The 14,217-nt window shown below is 43.3% G+C and overlaps 1 protein-coding gene across 5 annotated transcripts in view; it reads left to right on the top strand.

Annotated features, from left to right (window-relative positions):
- Grin2b (glutamate ionotropic receptor NMDA type subunit 2B) overlaps positions 1-14,217 on the top strand; it is a 450,218-nt gene that overhangs the window by 386,492 nt on the left and 49,509 nt on the right. For all 5 annotated transcript variants that reach the window (XM_021164703.2, XM_021164705.2, XM_029478515.1 and 2 more), the window contains 2 exons: positions 12,896-13,098; positions 13,839-14,010. In XM_021164703.2, coding sequence (XP_021020362.1) covers positions 12,896-13,098; positions 13,839-14,010 — 375 coding nt within the window. The remainder of the gene's footprint in view (positions 1-12,895; positions 13,099-13,838; positions 14,011-14,217) is intronic.

The following is a 14,217-nucleotide window of genomic DNA, read 5'->3' as shown; positions in this document are numbered from 1 at the left end:
AAGCCAAAGGCAGGGCAGGTTGGGAGTTAGCATCCTTTGAAAACCAGGAAAATCACCTCTGACTCTGTGTGGTCTTCAGGGGGCACTTAGGGCCTTCTGCATTGCAGTACTGTTTCTTGTTGGAACCATTAATCCTCCTGTTGTTTCAGATACCTAAGACATTCTGTGTTCCACAGGTCCCAGGTACATTATAGCTACTACAGAGAACAGGACAGATGATCCGGGGCATCATTACTGTATAGTTTATGCCATTCTCTGGACTCTGTGGGCCCAGCAGAGAGTTAAAGTGGCAAAGAAAAAAAGCAAAAGGCAAAGGCTTTGGTGTCAGCCTGCCTAAGCCCTGTTCTTGTCACCTCCTTGGTGTGGAAGCCCCCCAGGCAAGGGTCTGTTCTAGTTTGCTTGTCTGTTGCTATGACAAACAGCATGAACAGAGCACCTTCCAGGCCACCATCCATCACTGGGAGAAATCAGGGCAGGAGCTCAAAGCAAAGTTCTAGGGCAGAAACAACAGAAAAATGCTGCTTAATGGCTTACCCCTTGCTAGTACTTTTATACAGCCCAGGATCATCTGCCCAAGGAATTTTAACATTCACAGTGGGCTAGACCTTACTGCATCCATCAGTAATTGAAACAGCTCCTCATAGCCTGACCAGCCAGGCCAAGCAAACCTTCAGTTGAGGTTCTCTCTTCGCAGCCCCCTTAGACTATGCTAAATTGTCAATAAAAGGTTGCCAGCACAAGGTCATACAGGAACATTCTGATCAGGAGGCTTTGGACCCAGGGAAGGATTTATGGAAGGAGTACAAAATGGAGAATAGAAAAAAAAAATCTGGAAAGACTGCAGGTAGTTAGACGTGGCAGCAGGGTTTGACCTCTGGGTCAGGAAATGACACGTGATCTGCTGAGTGAGGTTGGCTCCTCTGTAGACTTCTAAGCCACTGCCTCAAGGCTCAGGGCCAGGTATAGGATGTATCCTCAACTTGCTGTGGGGATCTTCAGGATATTAGATAGTATCAACAGAAAAGAGAGGAGAGAGAGAAAACTTCAATTCTGTCATTGATCTTGTTCCTTTCTCTCATTTGCATTTGCTGTTTTGCGGCCATTGGCTTTGCTCTTCTTTCTCTCTATAGGGTAGGTGGATGGTTTCTCCATGGTCAATGGAACATGGCTGCTTGGGGTTTCTGCAGCTTATGCTACAAAATGATCTAGAGGGAACTCTTCTTATTTTTAAAGTCCCAAATTCAAAAGATTCCACTCTCCCAGTCAGGTACCCTACTTCTCAACCACTCCTTTGTGACTGAGTCCAGGGTACTCATGGATATGTGGCAACATAAGGACTTTCACAAGATCCTGTGGCTGGAATTGACAGAAGAGCACCTCACAAAGAAAGGAGACCCTGAATAAAAGAAAAAGATGTGGCAGAGAGAGTGAGTTACAGGAGAGAGGCGGGGTAGCTTGTTGGCAGGCAAACGGTAGTTAGCCACAACACAGGATCTGAAATTTAAAGGTGATTTCTCCAGAGTCACACTTAGTCAGCAGTGACAGAAGCAGGATTCCAACTAGGCTATTCTAACTTCACAGCCTCTGCTCTTAACTAACATGACCAGGCGGAATGGAGCGGAGTACAGGAATGACTTGATATAGACGTGCATATAAGTAGCCATAAGTATGAAAGACCATCTTGTCAAGTTAGTGCTCCCATCCAGAAAGTAACTGACAGTTCGGTGTTACACACCTTGATTCTCCCTTACAGCTGTCACTTGAGGATAAAGGTAGAGAGTAATGGCAAGGAAAGAAAATGACAAATAGTGCCAATGCCTGAAGCCTATAGCCTAGTTTCCAAAACACACTAAACCAGCACCCCAAGGCTCTCCCATCATGTGTCATCTGGTCAGCATCAGCAGCCTTGAAGAGTGCCTTCAAATCCCATGGTAGCAATCTTGCAGTAGGGAATGGATGCCCAGAAAGTTGGTGCATAAGTTGAGAGGTCGCTCAGAGCATCCTGAATGTTCCACAGGATGGCTTAAGATCAGCTTAGGTGTGACAGAGGGGACCTTGGAAGGACGTACACCACTGGAGAAGGCAGAACTCAGTGCTGTCCTTCGCTCCTCTATCCCAGAAGGACACTCTGAAGGCTGGCTTTCCAAAGATGGCAAAGCAAGCCTGCAAGTTCAAGAGCCCCTTTACCTGGAAAGAGATGAGCTGACTCCCTCAGCCTTGCTGAGCCTGTTGAACAAACCATGTACAGAATGCTCTGTAAATAAAGGGATTAAAGCCATAAGATACCTGCTTTCTCCTGGGAAGGGGATTATGTGGCAATATCCAGGGGTTTCTCTGGATTCAAAGCCAAAAAGGTAGCAACAGTTCTGTCCTGTGATCCTACTTTTATTTGCTTGAATACAAGTATGGAATAAAACCAAAAGGATGGTGTGGAGTTTACCTTGGCATTCTGAAACAGAGATAAAATCGTGGTGTGTTAGAGTTTGTTTCTCCCTTGCTACTTGGAAACAAAACTTATTTTCCTGGGAAGCAGTTAGGTGAATTTAGAGGGTTGCTGTTGTTGTTGTTGTTGTTGTTTAAATAACAATAATTAGGAAAAGGTGGAGGCTGAGGAAGAAAACATCAAATACTTGCAAAAACTAATGAGTTAGGCACAGAGAAGTTAAAAAACTGACCAAGTGTCACACAGCATGTCAGTTCCCTACTACCTGCCACCATTTTGTCTGCATGACCCCACCGTGAACTTCTGTTGTCATGTGCAACACGCAGCCTTTTCATACAGCCATCAAGGCTCCAGTGAGGAGGGAAGTCAGTGGGATTGATAAAAACTCTTCTAGTCTCTCCCTTGTTGGTTATAAAGAACTATAAAAGTCAAGAATGTTCGCAGGGAACAATGGTGTGTTGAAAAACATACAGGGTTCCAGAATCAAACTGACTAAGGATAAAAGGTCTCGGTCTCAGGGCTAAATGATGGCTCAGCAGTTGACCTTGCCATAGCAAGTTTGAAGACCTGAATCTCGGTCCTCAGAATTCACGTAAGCGCCAGGTGAATGTGGTAGTTACCTGCAATCCCAGTTTGAGAGAGGCAGAACCAAGGGATCCCAGAGCAAGCTGACTGGCCAGACAAGCCAACACTTTGAGCTCACTGTTCAACAAGAGACTTTGCCTCTGTGTACAAGGCAGAAAGTGATCGAGAGCAATAGCAAACAGTGACCCATGCAAATATGCACCCACACACGGAAGTGTGAACAGTGACCCATGCAATGCACCCCTATGTGTAAATGTGAATGTATCCATGCATATCACACACACACTTGTAAGTACCTCAGTGAACAGCAAGTTTCTCAGTCTATGTTGTGAGTAACTGGCTATGTGACAATGGCTGTCTTTGGTGGAATCAGTGACCTTAAACTGACGTGACTCCGAGGGAGTCTGGCATCAAGCTGGAACCCTCACAGCTGCCATTATCCTGATGTTATCACAGCTCTGTGACTGATGTTATCTGAAATGACTATAGCGGCTGCCCGGTGCCCAAGGAAGCAACAACTTTTGTTAGCGATACCTGCTGCTCTTCCACCTCCCCCCTCCAGAGGAAATGTATTAGAAGCAGTAGCAGACACTAAGGTAAGGTGGAGTCTGGCTGCTGGTCCCACAGCAACAGTAGATGCAAGGGGCCTGGAGCTCTCCTGGAAAGGCAGCATCATCCCGGGGTGGCATCTAAGGCCAGAGATGGCCACTGAGGTATGGTGACCATTCATGGCAGGAATGGTCCAGTACACCTTCCTCTGGCATGTGCTCCTGGAGCCACCAGGCCTCAGCTTAGTAAACAACAAAGCAGTGACAGGCCAAAGGCAGTCATGGATTAAATATAAATATGGAAATTATTTTCAAACACATTTTTCAAAGTCTAGATTCCTAAACCTAGACGTGACTGGGTATGCAAATGATGACGAGAAGGAGCGTCAAGCTGTGCCTGTGGCCTTGTTAGATGCTCACTGCGGCAGATCATGCTGCTGCGCTTACAACAGTTCACATGCAACTGGGTCTGTCTAGGCTGGGTTAAAAAAAAAAGGTTCTTATCAGAAAGGTCAAAGAGAAAAGAAGGGAAGGATGTCTTCGAGGCACCATCTTTTTCTGCAAGGACCCTGGAATAAGGTCTAAAGGAGACTTGGTGGAGAGTCTGAGGTGCTGGTCCATCAGTCCGTAATTGGTTGACAGTACCCAGTACCAGGAAGTACAAGAGATAAGAGAAAGAAAATGATAGAGCCATCCCACTTTGGAAGCACTGAAAGACACACCCAGAAACTTGAGTTTGCATATCAAAATAAAGCTCACATTTTAATGCAGAACCCAAGGCAGGGTTGACTCACAAAACCTGCTGTGAAAGACAAAAATAACAACAGCCACCCTGACCCCCTTTTCTTTTTCTGGAATGAATGATCGCAGAGGTGGCCATGTTGGGGAAGTGCAGAGAACAGGATAGAACATTCTGGAAACATGGAAGCGTGTAGCGCCCATGCTGGCAAAGGGACTTAGAAGACTCAAAATACTGTATAATAGCAAACAGCACATCTGCACCTCTGATAACGACAGGATTAAAAAAAAAATATCTGTGTGCAAAGACAGGAGGTAGACTTAAGAAAGGGAAATGGGAAACCTTGTTGGCATGGTGGGATATGTGGTCACAGATCTTGAGAAAATGTGGACAAGGTGATAGGAAGTTCAAGGTCATGTCTCAAACACACACACACACACACACACACACACACTCACACACACACTGGGGGTTGGGGGATTAGACACAGAGAGACAGAGAGAAGCAGACATAGTGGCCCTCACCTGCAAGCAATCCTAGCATTGAGAAGCTCTGGCAGGAAGATTGCTAGTTTCAGGAACCCTGCTACTACACAGTGGAGTGAGAGAAAGAGAAGGAAAGGGAGAGAGGAGAGGGTCAGGGGGAGGGAAAAAGGGGAGAAGAAAAATGAAACTTTGAGGCATAGTAAAAAGCTCTCCCAAACCAAATGAAGCATTCCCAAAATGTCTGAAGGATAAAGGGCCCCATGTCAGAATATACCAGGGGCTGTTTCCCAGGAGTAGATAAGGGAGACAAAAAGCTCAGAGGGAAATGGGGAAAGGATGTGACCAGAGGGTAAAGGCTAATCTAAAGTCTAAGGGTGAGGGAAGAGCAGTGGTGCTTGCTGGGAGTCAATGAGATGAAAATTCCGGCAGCCAGATACCATTCCTCAGGGTGGCAGGCACTTCCAAGTGAGCAAAAGTTGATGTTGGTGCCAACAGAGTGAAGGGGACACATTCAGCCTCTGCCTAAGACAATGTTGATTGCTGCAAACTTCTGTGTTCTCCCAAGAACCAGAATATTTTTAAAAAGAAAAGAGAAAGAAAGAAAGAAAGAAAGAAAGAAAGAAAGAAAGAAAGAAAGAAAGAAAGAAAGAAAGAAAGAAAGGAGGAAGGAAAGAAAAAGAAAATGGCTGTGCTTTTTCACTCTGGAAAATAGGTATTTTAATAATACCAAGATGTGTGTGTGTGTGTGTNTGTGTGTGTGTGTGTGTGTGTGTTTTAAACATCGTAAATACTTAGTCACAGAGATATGGTAGAATAAATCAAGGCACATTCATATTAAGAACTATTTTAATAAGAACTGAAGGACTAGGGAGCCAGTAAAATATTTGTCACAGAATCATGAAACCCAAGATCAGATCTTCAGCACCCTAATGAAAGGACCAGTGTGGCCGTATGCATTTGTAATCCCACCTGGGGAGTGAGGGATGGGCTGATCTCTGCAGCTCACTGGACAGCCAAACCAGTCTAATCAGGGAACCATGGAACCCAGCGAAAGGTGGTGTCTCCAAAATGAAAATGGGGAGTAACCGAAAAAGTTAGCGTCACCATCTGATGTCCACATTCAAGTACACATGCACACATGTTAACACGTACATATATCACACACATATGCATATACAAAGAGCTAGCTCTGCAGTGTATTAAGTTGGAAGGAAAGGCAACTGGTAGATGAATGTGTGCATTTGGGAAATACACACATACACATGTGCAGGCACATGCTCACAGATGTCCTTTGTGCAGAGGGATTTGGATAACTAATGGGAAGTAGTTGTCTATATAAATGTTCTTTTGTTACAAGGGACATGTTACTGGAACAGGATACAGAGCAATACGGAAGAAAATACAGTGCTATTGTAGTGTTAGGCCTTAAAAATCTTAGAGTTAAGATTATACTGTGGGGGAGGAACAGTGGATAAGTAGGATCTTATGTGTTCAGCAGTCTCCTGTTCAGGTCTCAGGCATGCCTCAGGGGTACAAGGGGGAGCCAGGGAAGAGGGCTGAACCTGATGTGTCTTTGGGAAGGAAGTGAATCCAGAGTTCAGGAACCTTGCTGAGGCTCCTCCCATCTCTCAGGCTTGCTCAGAGAGATAACCCATAGCTTTAAATTCCTCATTTCAAAAGTCAGAGTCAGAGGCTTAAAATAAGTGTTTCATGTGAGATCCAGATGTCATTTGAAGGGAGAAGCAGGAAAGCTTTGATTTTTTGAAAAATAACCTTTGACGCCTAAAGAGCTTCTAATAAGCACTTTTGTTCAAAAATCTTTAAAAATGACTTTGTATGGCAACAAGAGAGGTGACCCGAGGAGACTGACATCCTTTGCTTATCTGTGTTAGGAAAGCCCTGCAAGCAAAGCCTGTCCTGCACCCTGTCCCTTTCCTCAATGACACTGCTATGCATGTGTGTGCTTCGTGCTGGAGGGATGGACAGGATCATGGCTTTCAGAGAGGGCCATGCTCCCAGGGATGTCCCCTTGTATGTGGCCTTATCAGTATGCTCAGAGATGAGTGCCATGACGGACAGTCATGGCACGTAGCTGTTGGTATGTTGGCAAAAGGAAGACTTTGAAGTCACAAGTCACCGCAGTCTGGCTCCCCTAGAATTCCCATGTCAGGAGCCATGTCTGCTGTGTGCCCTAGGGTTGTTGGCTCAGCTGGTACCAAAGGAGCCAAAACAAGAACCTAAAGAAATGGTTCCTGTCTTTCCCTGAGAAAAGCAAGCAGAGTTTTGTTTTGTTGTTATTTTTGTTTTGTTTTGTTTTTGAGGGTTTTGTTTGCTTTGTTTTCTTGCTTAAGAAAGATTCTCTGAGTTGTCAGGAGATCTTTATAACCGTGGTTATGGGAGCTAACGGAAGTTTTTTTTGTTTTTTTTTTTAATAGACAGATGTCGCTATTAAAGAAGCTTGAGGTAATGGTGTTTGTTTAGTGTTACCGCCAAGGAATTCCAAGTGCTTTACAAACATTCTCATAGGTGCTTTTCAAGATTTTATTTTTCCTGATCATCTTTTAATCCTGACTATGAACACTTCGTTCAGTTTTCTGCTTCGGGTTTTCTCTGAGATAGTTCCAGTTCACCTCCTTTCTTACCCACATTCCCAGGTTTACACACTCCTGTCTTTCGAGACTCCCAGACAAGGCTTCCGTTCTCTGGAGGCAAGCGTGCCTGGTTACTCCTTCACTTCACTTCCAACCAGTCCCATTTGGAGTGTTTCCACAAGTCTCTCCTGCTGTGGAAACAAATACTTGAAACGTTCGCCAGGTTTTCTACTTAAATCCATCCCTTGATTTTTAATTTTGAGTGCTTATCATTTAAAATAACCTGCCTTGCTCTATAAAGAATATGAGGTGAGGTTGAAGGTATGGCACATTGGTAGAGCAAATTACTGAAAATGGGCATAGCCCTGAGTTTGCTTCCCAGCACAGAAAACATCAAATTTAAGGCATTTAAATACACCCTCTGACCTGAGTTGCTATGTATTAAATTGTCTACAAAGGTTTCTTCTTTCAGTCCTCCATCAATTTGGACCTTGGGGAAACACAGTGAAATTTAATTGTGGTTAAGACAGAAGAGTCTGTTGTATCAAAACCTCAGCTATTGCCCTTGTTGGAGAAGCTGGGCAATAGGAAGAGCTCCTCCTTGACCATTCTCTGCAGGCAATACTACGAAAGCCCCCATCCAGAGTGGGTCATGGGATCATAAAACTATGTGTGAGACACAGAAATCAAGTCTCCCGTTTCCTGTTTCCTGAATATGCAAAGCAAAGCCCTGAGAGTTTTAGAAATTTGCTCATGCTCACTGGAATCCTTTAGGGATCCACTTAGAACTTAGCTTAAGAGGACAAGACACTGGCAATGCTTCAAAAAAAAAAAAAAAAGAATTGAAGCCATTTAAGAAGGAAGGAAATACCACAGAGTAGAGTGGCTTGGTTATTCTGTGTAGAGGAGAGCTGGCCAATGCCAACAACAGGGCAGGGTGAGCCAAGGCAGTGCTGATCTGTAGAATTTAACAATTTCATGGTGTCCGTGCTCAGTCCGAGCCACCAATGCCACCGAGCAGTTTCCACGTGGAAAGAGATGAGTGCAGTTGAGGGGCCTCTTGAGAGTGATGGAGTTTGGATAGCAGTGATCATTAGGACCTGAGAAAGAAGAGAATACTGCTACTCCAGGGGATGGAGAACTCTCCACTTCAGGGGCTACAATTTCTTTTTTAAGGTTCAGCTTTAAAAAGGGAGGGGAGGTCTCTGTAAAGCCTCTCTGTGACTTTTCCCAACATGATCACTTCTACTCTGAATGCCAAAGTATTTGTTAATCCCTTCCATAGTAGCAATGGCCAAGGCCTCACGTGAGGCTGTCCATCAGGTTGGCCTGCTCTGGACTGTTCTTGGAGGGTGTACCTTGGTCTTACTATTTCAGTGTTGAGTTGGGAGAACGTTTCCAGCAGGTGCTCAGTGAGTCAGCCTGCTTGACTAATGGTGCATGTAGCACCCACTTATCCTTCTTGATATCTTAGAAGTCAGCAACTCCTTTTGCAGAGGGAGCTATCAATGGGGAGTGAATCCCACAGGTTAGCTGTGATGACAAATGAGATTATTAGACAAATTCAGAGCCTGACACATTTCCACCCCCGATAAACACCATGCAGTCCTATTGTCTACCAATATTAAACCCAGTGCCTGCCACACACTGGTGTGTAATTTTTGTTGAATTGAATTGACACACAACATAGGTATGATCCAGTTAGTCTGGGAAAGGGTATGTGAGAACTCTGGGAACACCTTATTGTTGGGGAAATGAGAATGGCATATTTAATAAAAGTCAGGAGATCATAGAATTATAGGATCAGAACTGAGTTTTCCTGCTGGGGCATTGTGAACACAAAGCAGGGAGTGATCATCTGTGCCCTCCCTTCACACCATGTGCTAGACACTGTACATCTATAAATACATCATCTGTTATTACAATAGCTTTTATAGACTGCCATTGATTGAAATATCTCCTTTTCAGAACAGTTGCTTTGGGGAAAAAAAAAAGAATGCTAGAGTTTGAGAATAAATACCATTGTATTTCATTCCATTCGGTTCCATCCGTCATTCCAATTAATTTGCATCTCCTCAGACTCCATTCAGCAATTTATGTGACGTCATCTGTCCTCACTGGGTCATTATTGTCTGCAATTTCTTGAACGCAATTTCAGTTTTGTCTTTAAAACACTATATAGGTCACTTCTAAGAACAGAGTCTCCTGACATGTCACTAAAGACCTCTCTCTGTGCTGACACTGATTCATTAAACAATCCTTTCTTTTCGGATATAGATTTTTAAAACCCCTTCTCGATCTGTCAAAGTATGCAGTAATCCATGTTGTAGTTCATCTTGTTCACAAGAATGTCAGGGGAAACTTTGCCAAAGAGCTCTCTCCGCAGCATCGACCCTCCCAGATACATTAAGTCTGTTAGCAAAGAAAATGGCGATGTTTTCTTACAATGTTCCTGGCTGACCTGTATTGGGCACCCTTAAATCAAATGACTTTCTTTTCTGAATCTCATGATCCATGGCACTGAAGTTAATTCCATTGAGGTAGGCTAGAGTCACACACAGGCCTTGAACATATAGGCAAGACATTTGGGCACAGTGCTAAGGAGAGGGAGAAGTTGTTGAAATCCTTGAATGGACATTGTATGGCAAAGTCTTGAGGTGTGTGTGTGTGTGTGTGTGTGATATGTGTGGTTATGTCAGTGTGTGCACATGTGTATGTATGTGTATGGAGGACATAAATTGATAGTGAATACTTTTCTTATTTGCTCTCCACCTTACTTGAGACAGGATTTTTCACTGTATCTAAAGCTCTCAAGTCAGGCTAAGCTGACTGGCCAGTGAGCTCTGGGGAATCCACCTGTTTCTGCTTCCCCAGAGGTGGGATTACAGATGCATGCTGGGTATCTGAACACAGATCTTCATGTTTGCGTTGAAAGCATTCTATAACTAATCAAATCCATAGCATTCAATAAGAAAGCCACGTGGAAGCAGTGTCTACAACAGAACTCTTGTGGAATATCATGTGAGCCAAGATGTCCTGCGGGAGTCACAGGATCTGCTAGGCTTCTCTAGTATTGGTTAATTGCAATAAAGACAGAAGAATACAATTGCATTTAAAAGAAAAGGAGGCCAGAAGAACTTATTGGGAGAAGATGATCAGATTTGTAGATAGATAGATAGATAGATAGATAGATAGATAGATAGATGATAGATAGATAGATAGATAGATAGATAGATAGATAGATAGATAGATAGACACTTTAAGGCTTTTCAACCTTTTTCTTATAGTCAAACATGCATAGAATAATAAAATATTACTTTGGCTCCTGGAATAAATATGCTTGCTTGGGAAAGTATCTGATTCAATGGCCCTCCAGGGCTGTGTCTTCTCTTGCCAAAGGTCCGTTTGAGGGCGTAAATATTTCCACATTTCTGGGAAGTCATTTGAAGCTAGCCTAGCCTTAGCAATATGAGGTGAACAGATTTGCAACAAAATCAAGATCAATAGTTATTCAAGATCAATAATTTATTGAAGAGCAAACAGTCGCCACTATAGGGGTGTGTGTGTGTGTGTGTGTGTGTGTGTGTGTGTGTGTGTGTGTTTGTATTTTGATTTGGGGACTGCTGATATGTGGTAGAATATCCTCTCATGCTGCTAAGCAGTAGCAGCGAACCACATCTCTCATGAGCCATAAGAGCTACAAGATCACACAGGCAAACAACCAATGCTCTATATAATACTGTGTTCCTAAAGAGCTATGATGCTCCGTAGGTCAAGAGTGTGCAATACATTTTAATCTTACATTTTCAATTTATGATGGATTATTAGGTCATAATCCCATCAGAGGTCCTGGCGCATCTATGCATAGAGAGGAAAGAAAATACTTGTTTCAACACTTCCTTCTGAGCCTAGAAGCAAAATAGCTTAAAGGATAAAAACAAATCAGCTGGCCCCAGAGTTAATGCCAGAGAAAAACTGAGCAAGTGCCAAACAAAATAGTCTAGGACACAAAATCAATGCCCATGTTATGAAGATGTAATGAACAGGCGGTGGCTAGGGGGCCCTAATTTGGCCATGGGAGTAAAGTGATCAGCATTGTGGGACAAGCTAGAGGGAGGAACTAATCACACTTAAATGCAGACAAAAGCAAAAACTCCGATGAGAGGGAGCTTGGGTAGGTCTTAGTATAGAAATCCGTGTCTGTCAGCTTGAAAATGAAGTTAATCTCATTTATTCCTGGAGTTACACAAACCAATTTGTTTCATAGACCTGGTCCCTCCCCTGCATCACCCTAACTACGGAAAGACGTAGACTTGGATCATGCCTTAGCTCCTTGAGACAACTGAAGATGCTCAGTTACTGAAAAGGAAAATGATTTCTTTCCCCTGGAGGTTCTTCAGTACAGTAAGAACCTAGCAACAAAGCTGGATAGTTTCTACATAAAATCAGGGATGCAGGCCTCTGCCACAAGGCAGCTGAAGCCATACATTTCTCCCGGTATGTATACTGACAGCAGGTCTGCTGTAGGGGATTCAGAGAGTGCGCACCTTTCGCACTAGAGTCACAGTGATGGTGTTTCCTAGTGATGAGTGGTATAGTGGCTATGGCCCCAAGTGGCTTCTCACAGAGACACCCATCCCTTTCATACCTATATGTCTTCTTAGTCCAGCAGGTACAACTAACTCTGCGTTAACACATGCACACATTGTCACTAGCCCAACCAACCACACTCCCTTCTCCAAGCAAGTAGTGTCTGTACCCATTCATAGAAATGTTACCTTGTTTTGAATCAGAGATTCCTAGTTCCCTGAAAAATTCCCCTGAGAACTTCCATTACAGCTCAGAGGACTTCCAGCTTGCTCATTTGCCATAGGCATTCTTTTATCTTTCCTAATAATTCTTTCTGATCTTGGGATTATATTTATTGTTATAGTTAAGTAAAACAAACAAACCCCACAGTTATGTAGTCCAGGAAAGTCAAGAACTACACAGCTCTTAGTGTGGGAGTGATGAGGTTAGGAGGATGCTCTGGCCACAACAGGTCTTCCTTCATTCAATGCTGAATACATAAAAGGGTTAGTAATTGGAAGAATTACCTCTCTTAGAGCAGCTGTTCTGAATCTGTGGGTTTTTACCCTTTGGGGATTGAACTACCCTTTCACAGGGGTCTCCCTGAGACAATCAGAAAACAGATATTTATGTTCCGGTGCATAACGGTAGCAAAATTATCGCCATGGAATAACAATGAAAATAATTTTGTGGTCACCACAACATGAAGAGCCGAATTAAAGTGTTGTGGCCTTAGGAAGGTTGAGAACCGCTGTGTTAGGTAAAGTCTTTTTATTTTCAGCATATGTTCTAGAAACTATTCTCGCCATTGTGTTCTGCGCTGGTATTGTTTTGCCCTTGCTTGACAGCTTCTAAGGCAATTCAGAGAGGACCAGGAGAGGCTAGAAAACTATCTACGGCATATGGCTGCTGAGTTCTTTGTTCTCTCTGTGCAGGTGGGGAAATGGAAAGACAAGTCCCTGCAGATGAAATACTATGTGTGGCCTCGAATGTGTCCTGAGACTGAAGAACAGGAAGATGACCATCTGAGCATCGTTACCTTGGAGGAGGCGCCGTTTGTCATTGTGGAAAGTGTGGACCCTCTCAGTGGGACCTGCATGCGGAATACAGTCCCGTGCCAGAAGCGCATCATTTCTGAGTATGACACCTCCCCAGATGGATGGGTCTAGGTGGCCCAGGAGAGTCAGATGTGCTGTTTGCTGACCTGGAGTTAGGCACCCTCTGAAATTCTTAGCTGCCATTGGGCTATAGGATCAATGGGAGTTCTGATCAAATGTGTGGCTCCATCTATACCTCTGACTGGAGGGAATGACTGCTGTGCTAAGGTTCTTTGAACGTGCCCAGCCTCAATGGTTGGGACCTGAAGTTTACTGAGCTTTAACTTTCTTTGCGCATGGAAATGGGTTTCCTCTAAGCTAGTATTTTGAGAATTAGACCCATATTTGGAAATAATTCCACTTGATTTATGCTATAAAAAAAAATTGGGATAACAACACTCTTTAAGAAGGAGGGGAAGGAAAAACATCTCAAAGGGAGACTGCAGAGTCTCCAAAGGTCTGGTAGACATTTTGCATCTCAATTCAGGTTTTGATTAAAACCATGAACTCAATGGAAAAAGTTATTGAACTAAGCATGTAGGATACATGCCTTTTCCCTATCTACGTTATACTCCAAAGGAACATTGAAGTATACTGTGATATGGTTCAGGATACCTAGATAGTTAAAAATACCACAGTTCTAGGTTTGTTCTCTTTCCTCATTTAGTAATAAATTCTACTTGGGGATGAGGGTTGATGTTGGAGTTTTAATGAAAAAAGTAAATTTTCCTTCTTGTACAAAGTCTTGCTTTGTTTGTTTGTTTTTTCTTTAACTGGGTAGGAATAAAACAGATGAGGAACCAGGCTACATCAAAAAATGCTGCAAGGGGTTTTGTATTGATATCCTTAAGAAAATTTCTAAGTCTGTGAAGTTCACCTATGACCTTTACCTGGTGACCAATGGCAAGCATGGAAAGAAAATCAATGGGACCTGGAACGGCATGATTGGTGAGGTAAGTGTCAGGAGGCAAGGTCACAACAATGTCATTTCTGCTGTGCACTTACGTTTTGCTTAAATATTGCTAAAGAATTGTCTTATGAATTTAACAAAATGTAGACTAGTAACTAGAGATGGAGAGATAACTCAGCCAGTAATGTGTTGCTTCGTAATCATGAGGACCTGAGTTTGAGCCCCAGAACACAAATAAAAATTCAAGCAC

The sequence above is a fragment of the Mus caroli genome, chromosome 6, assembly GCF_900094665.2.
Source record: "Mus caroli chromosome 6, CAROLI_EIJ_v1.1, whole genome shotgun sequence".
NCBI lineage: Eukaryota > Metazoa > Chordata > Mammalia > Rodentia > Muridae > Mus > Mus caroli.
The sequence above is the reverse complement of the archived record's forward strand: the minus strand, read 5'-3'. Positions and strand labels throughout refer to the sequence as shown.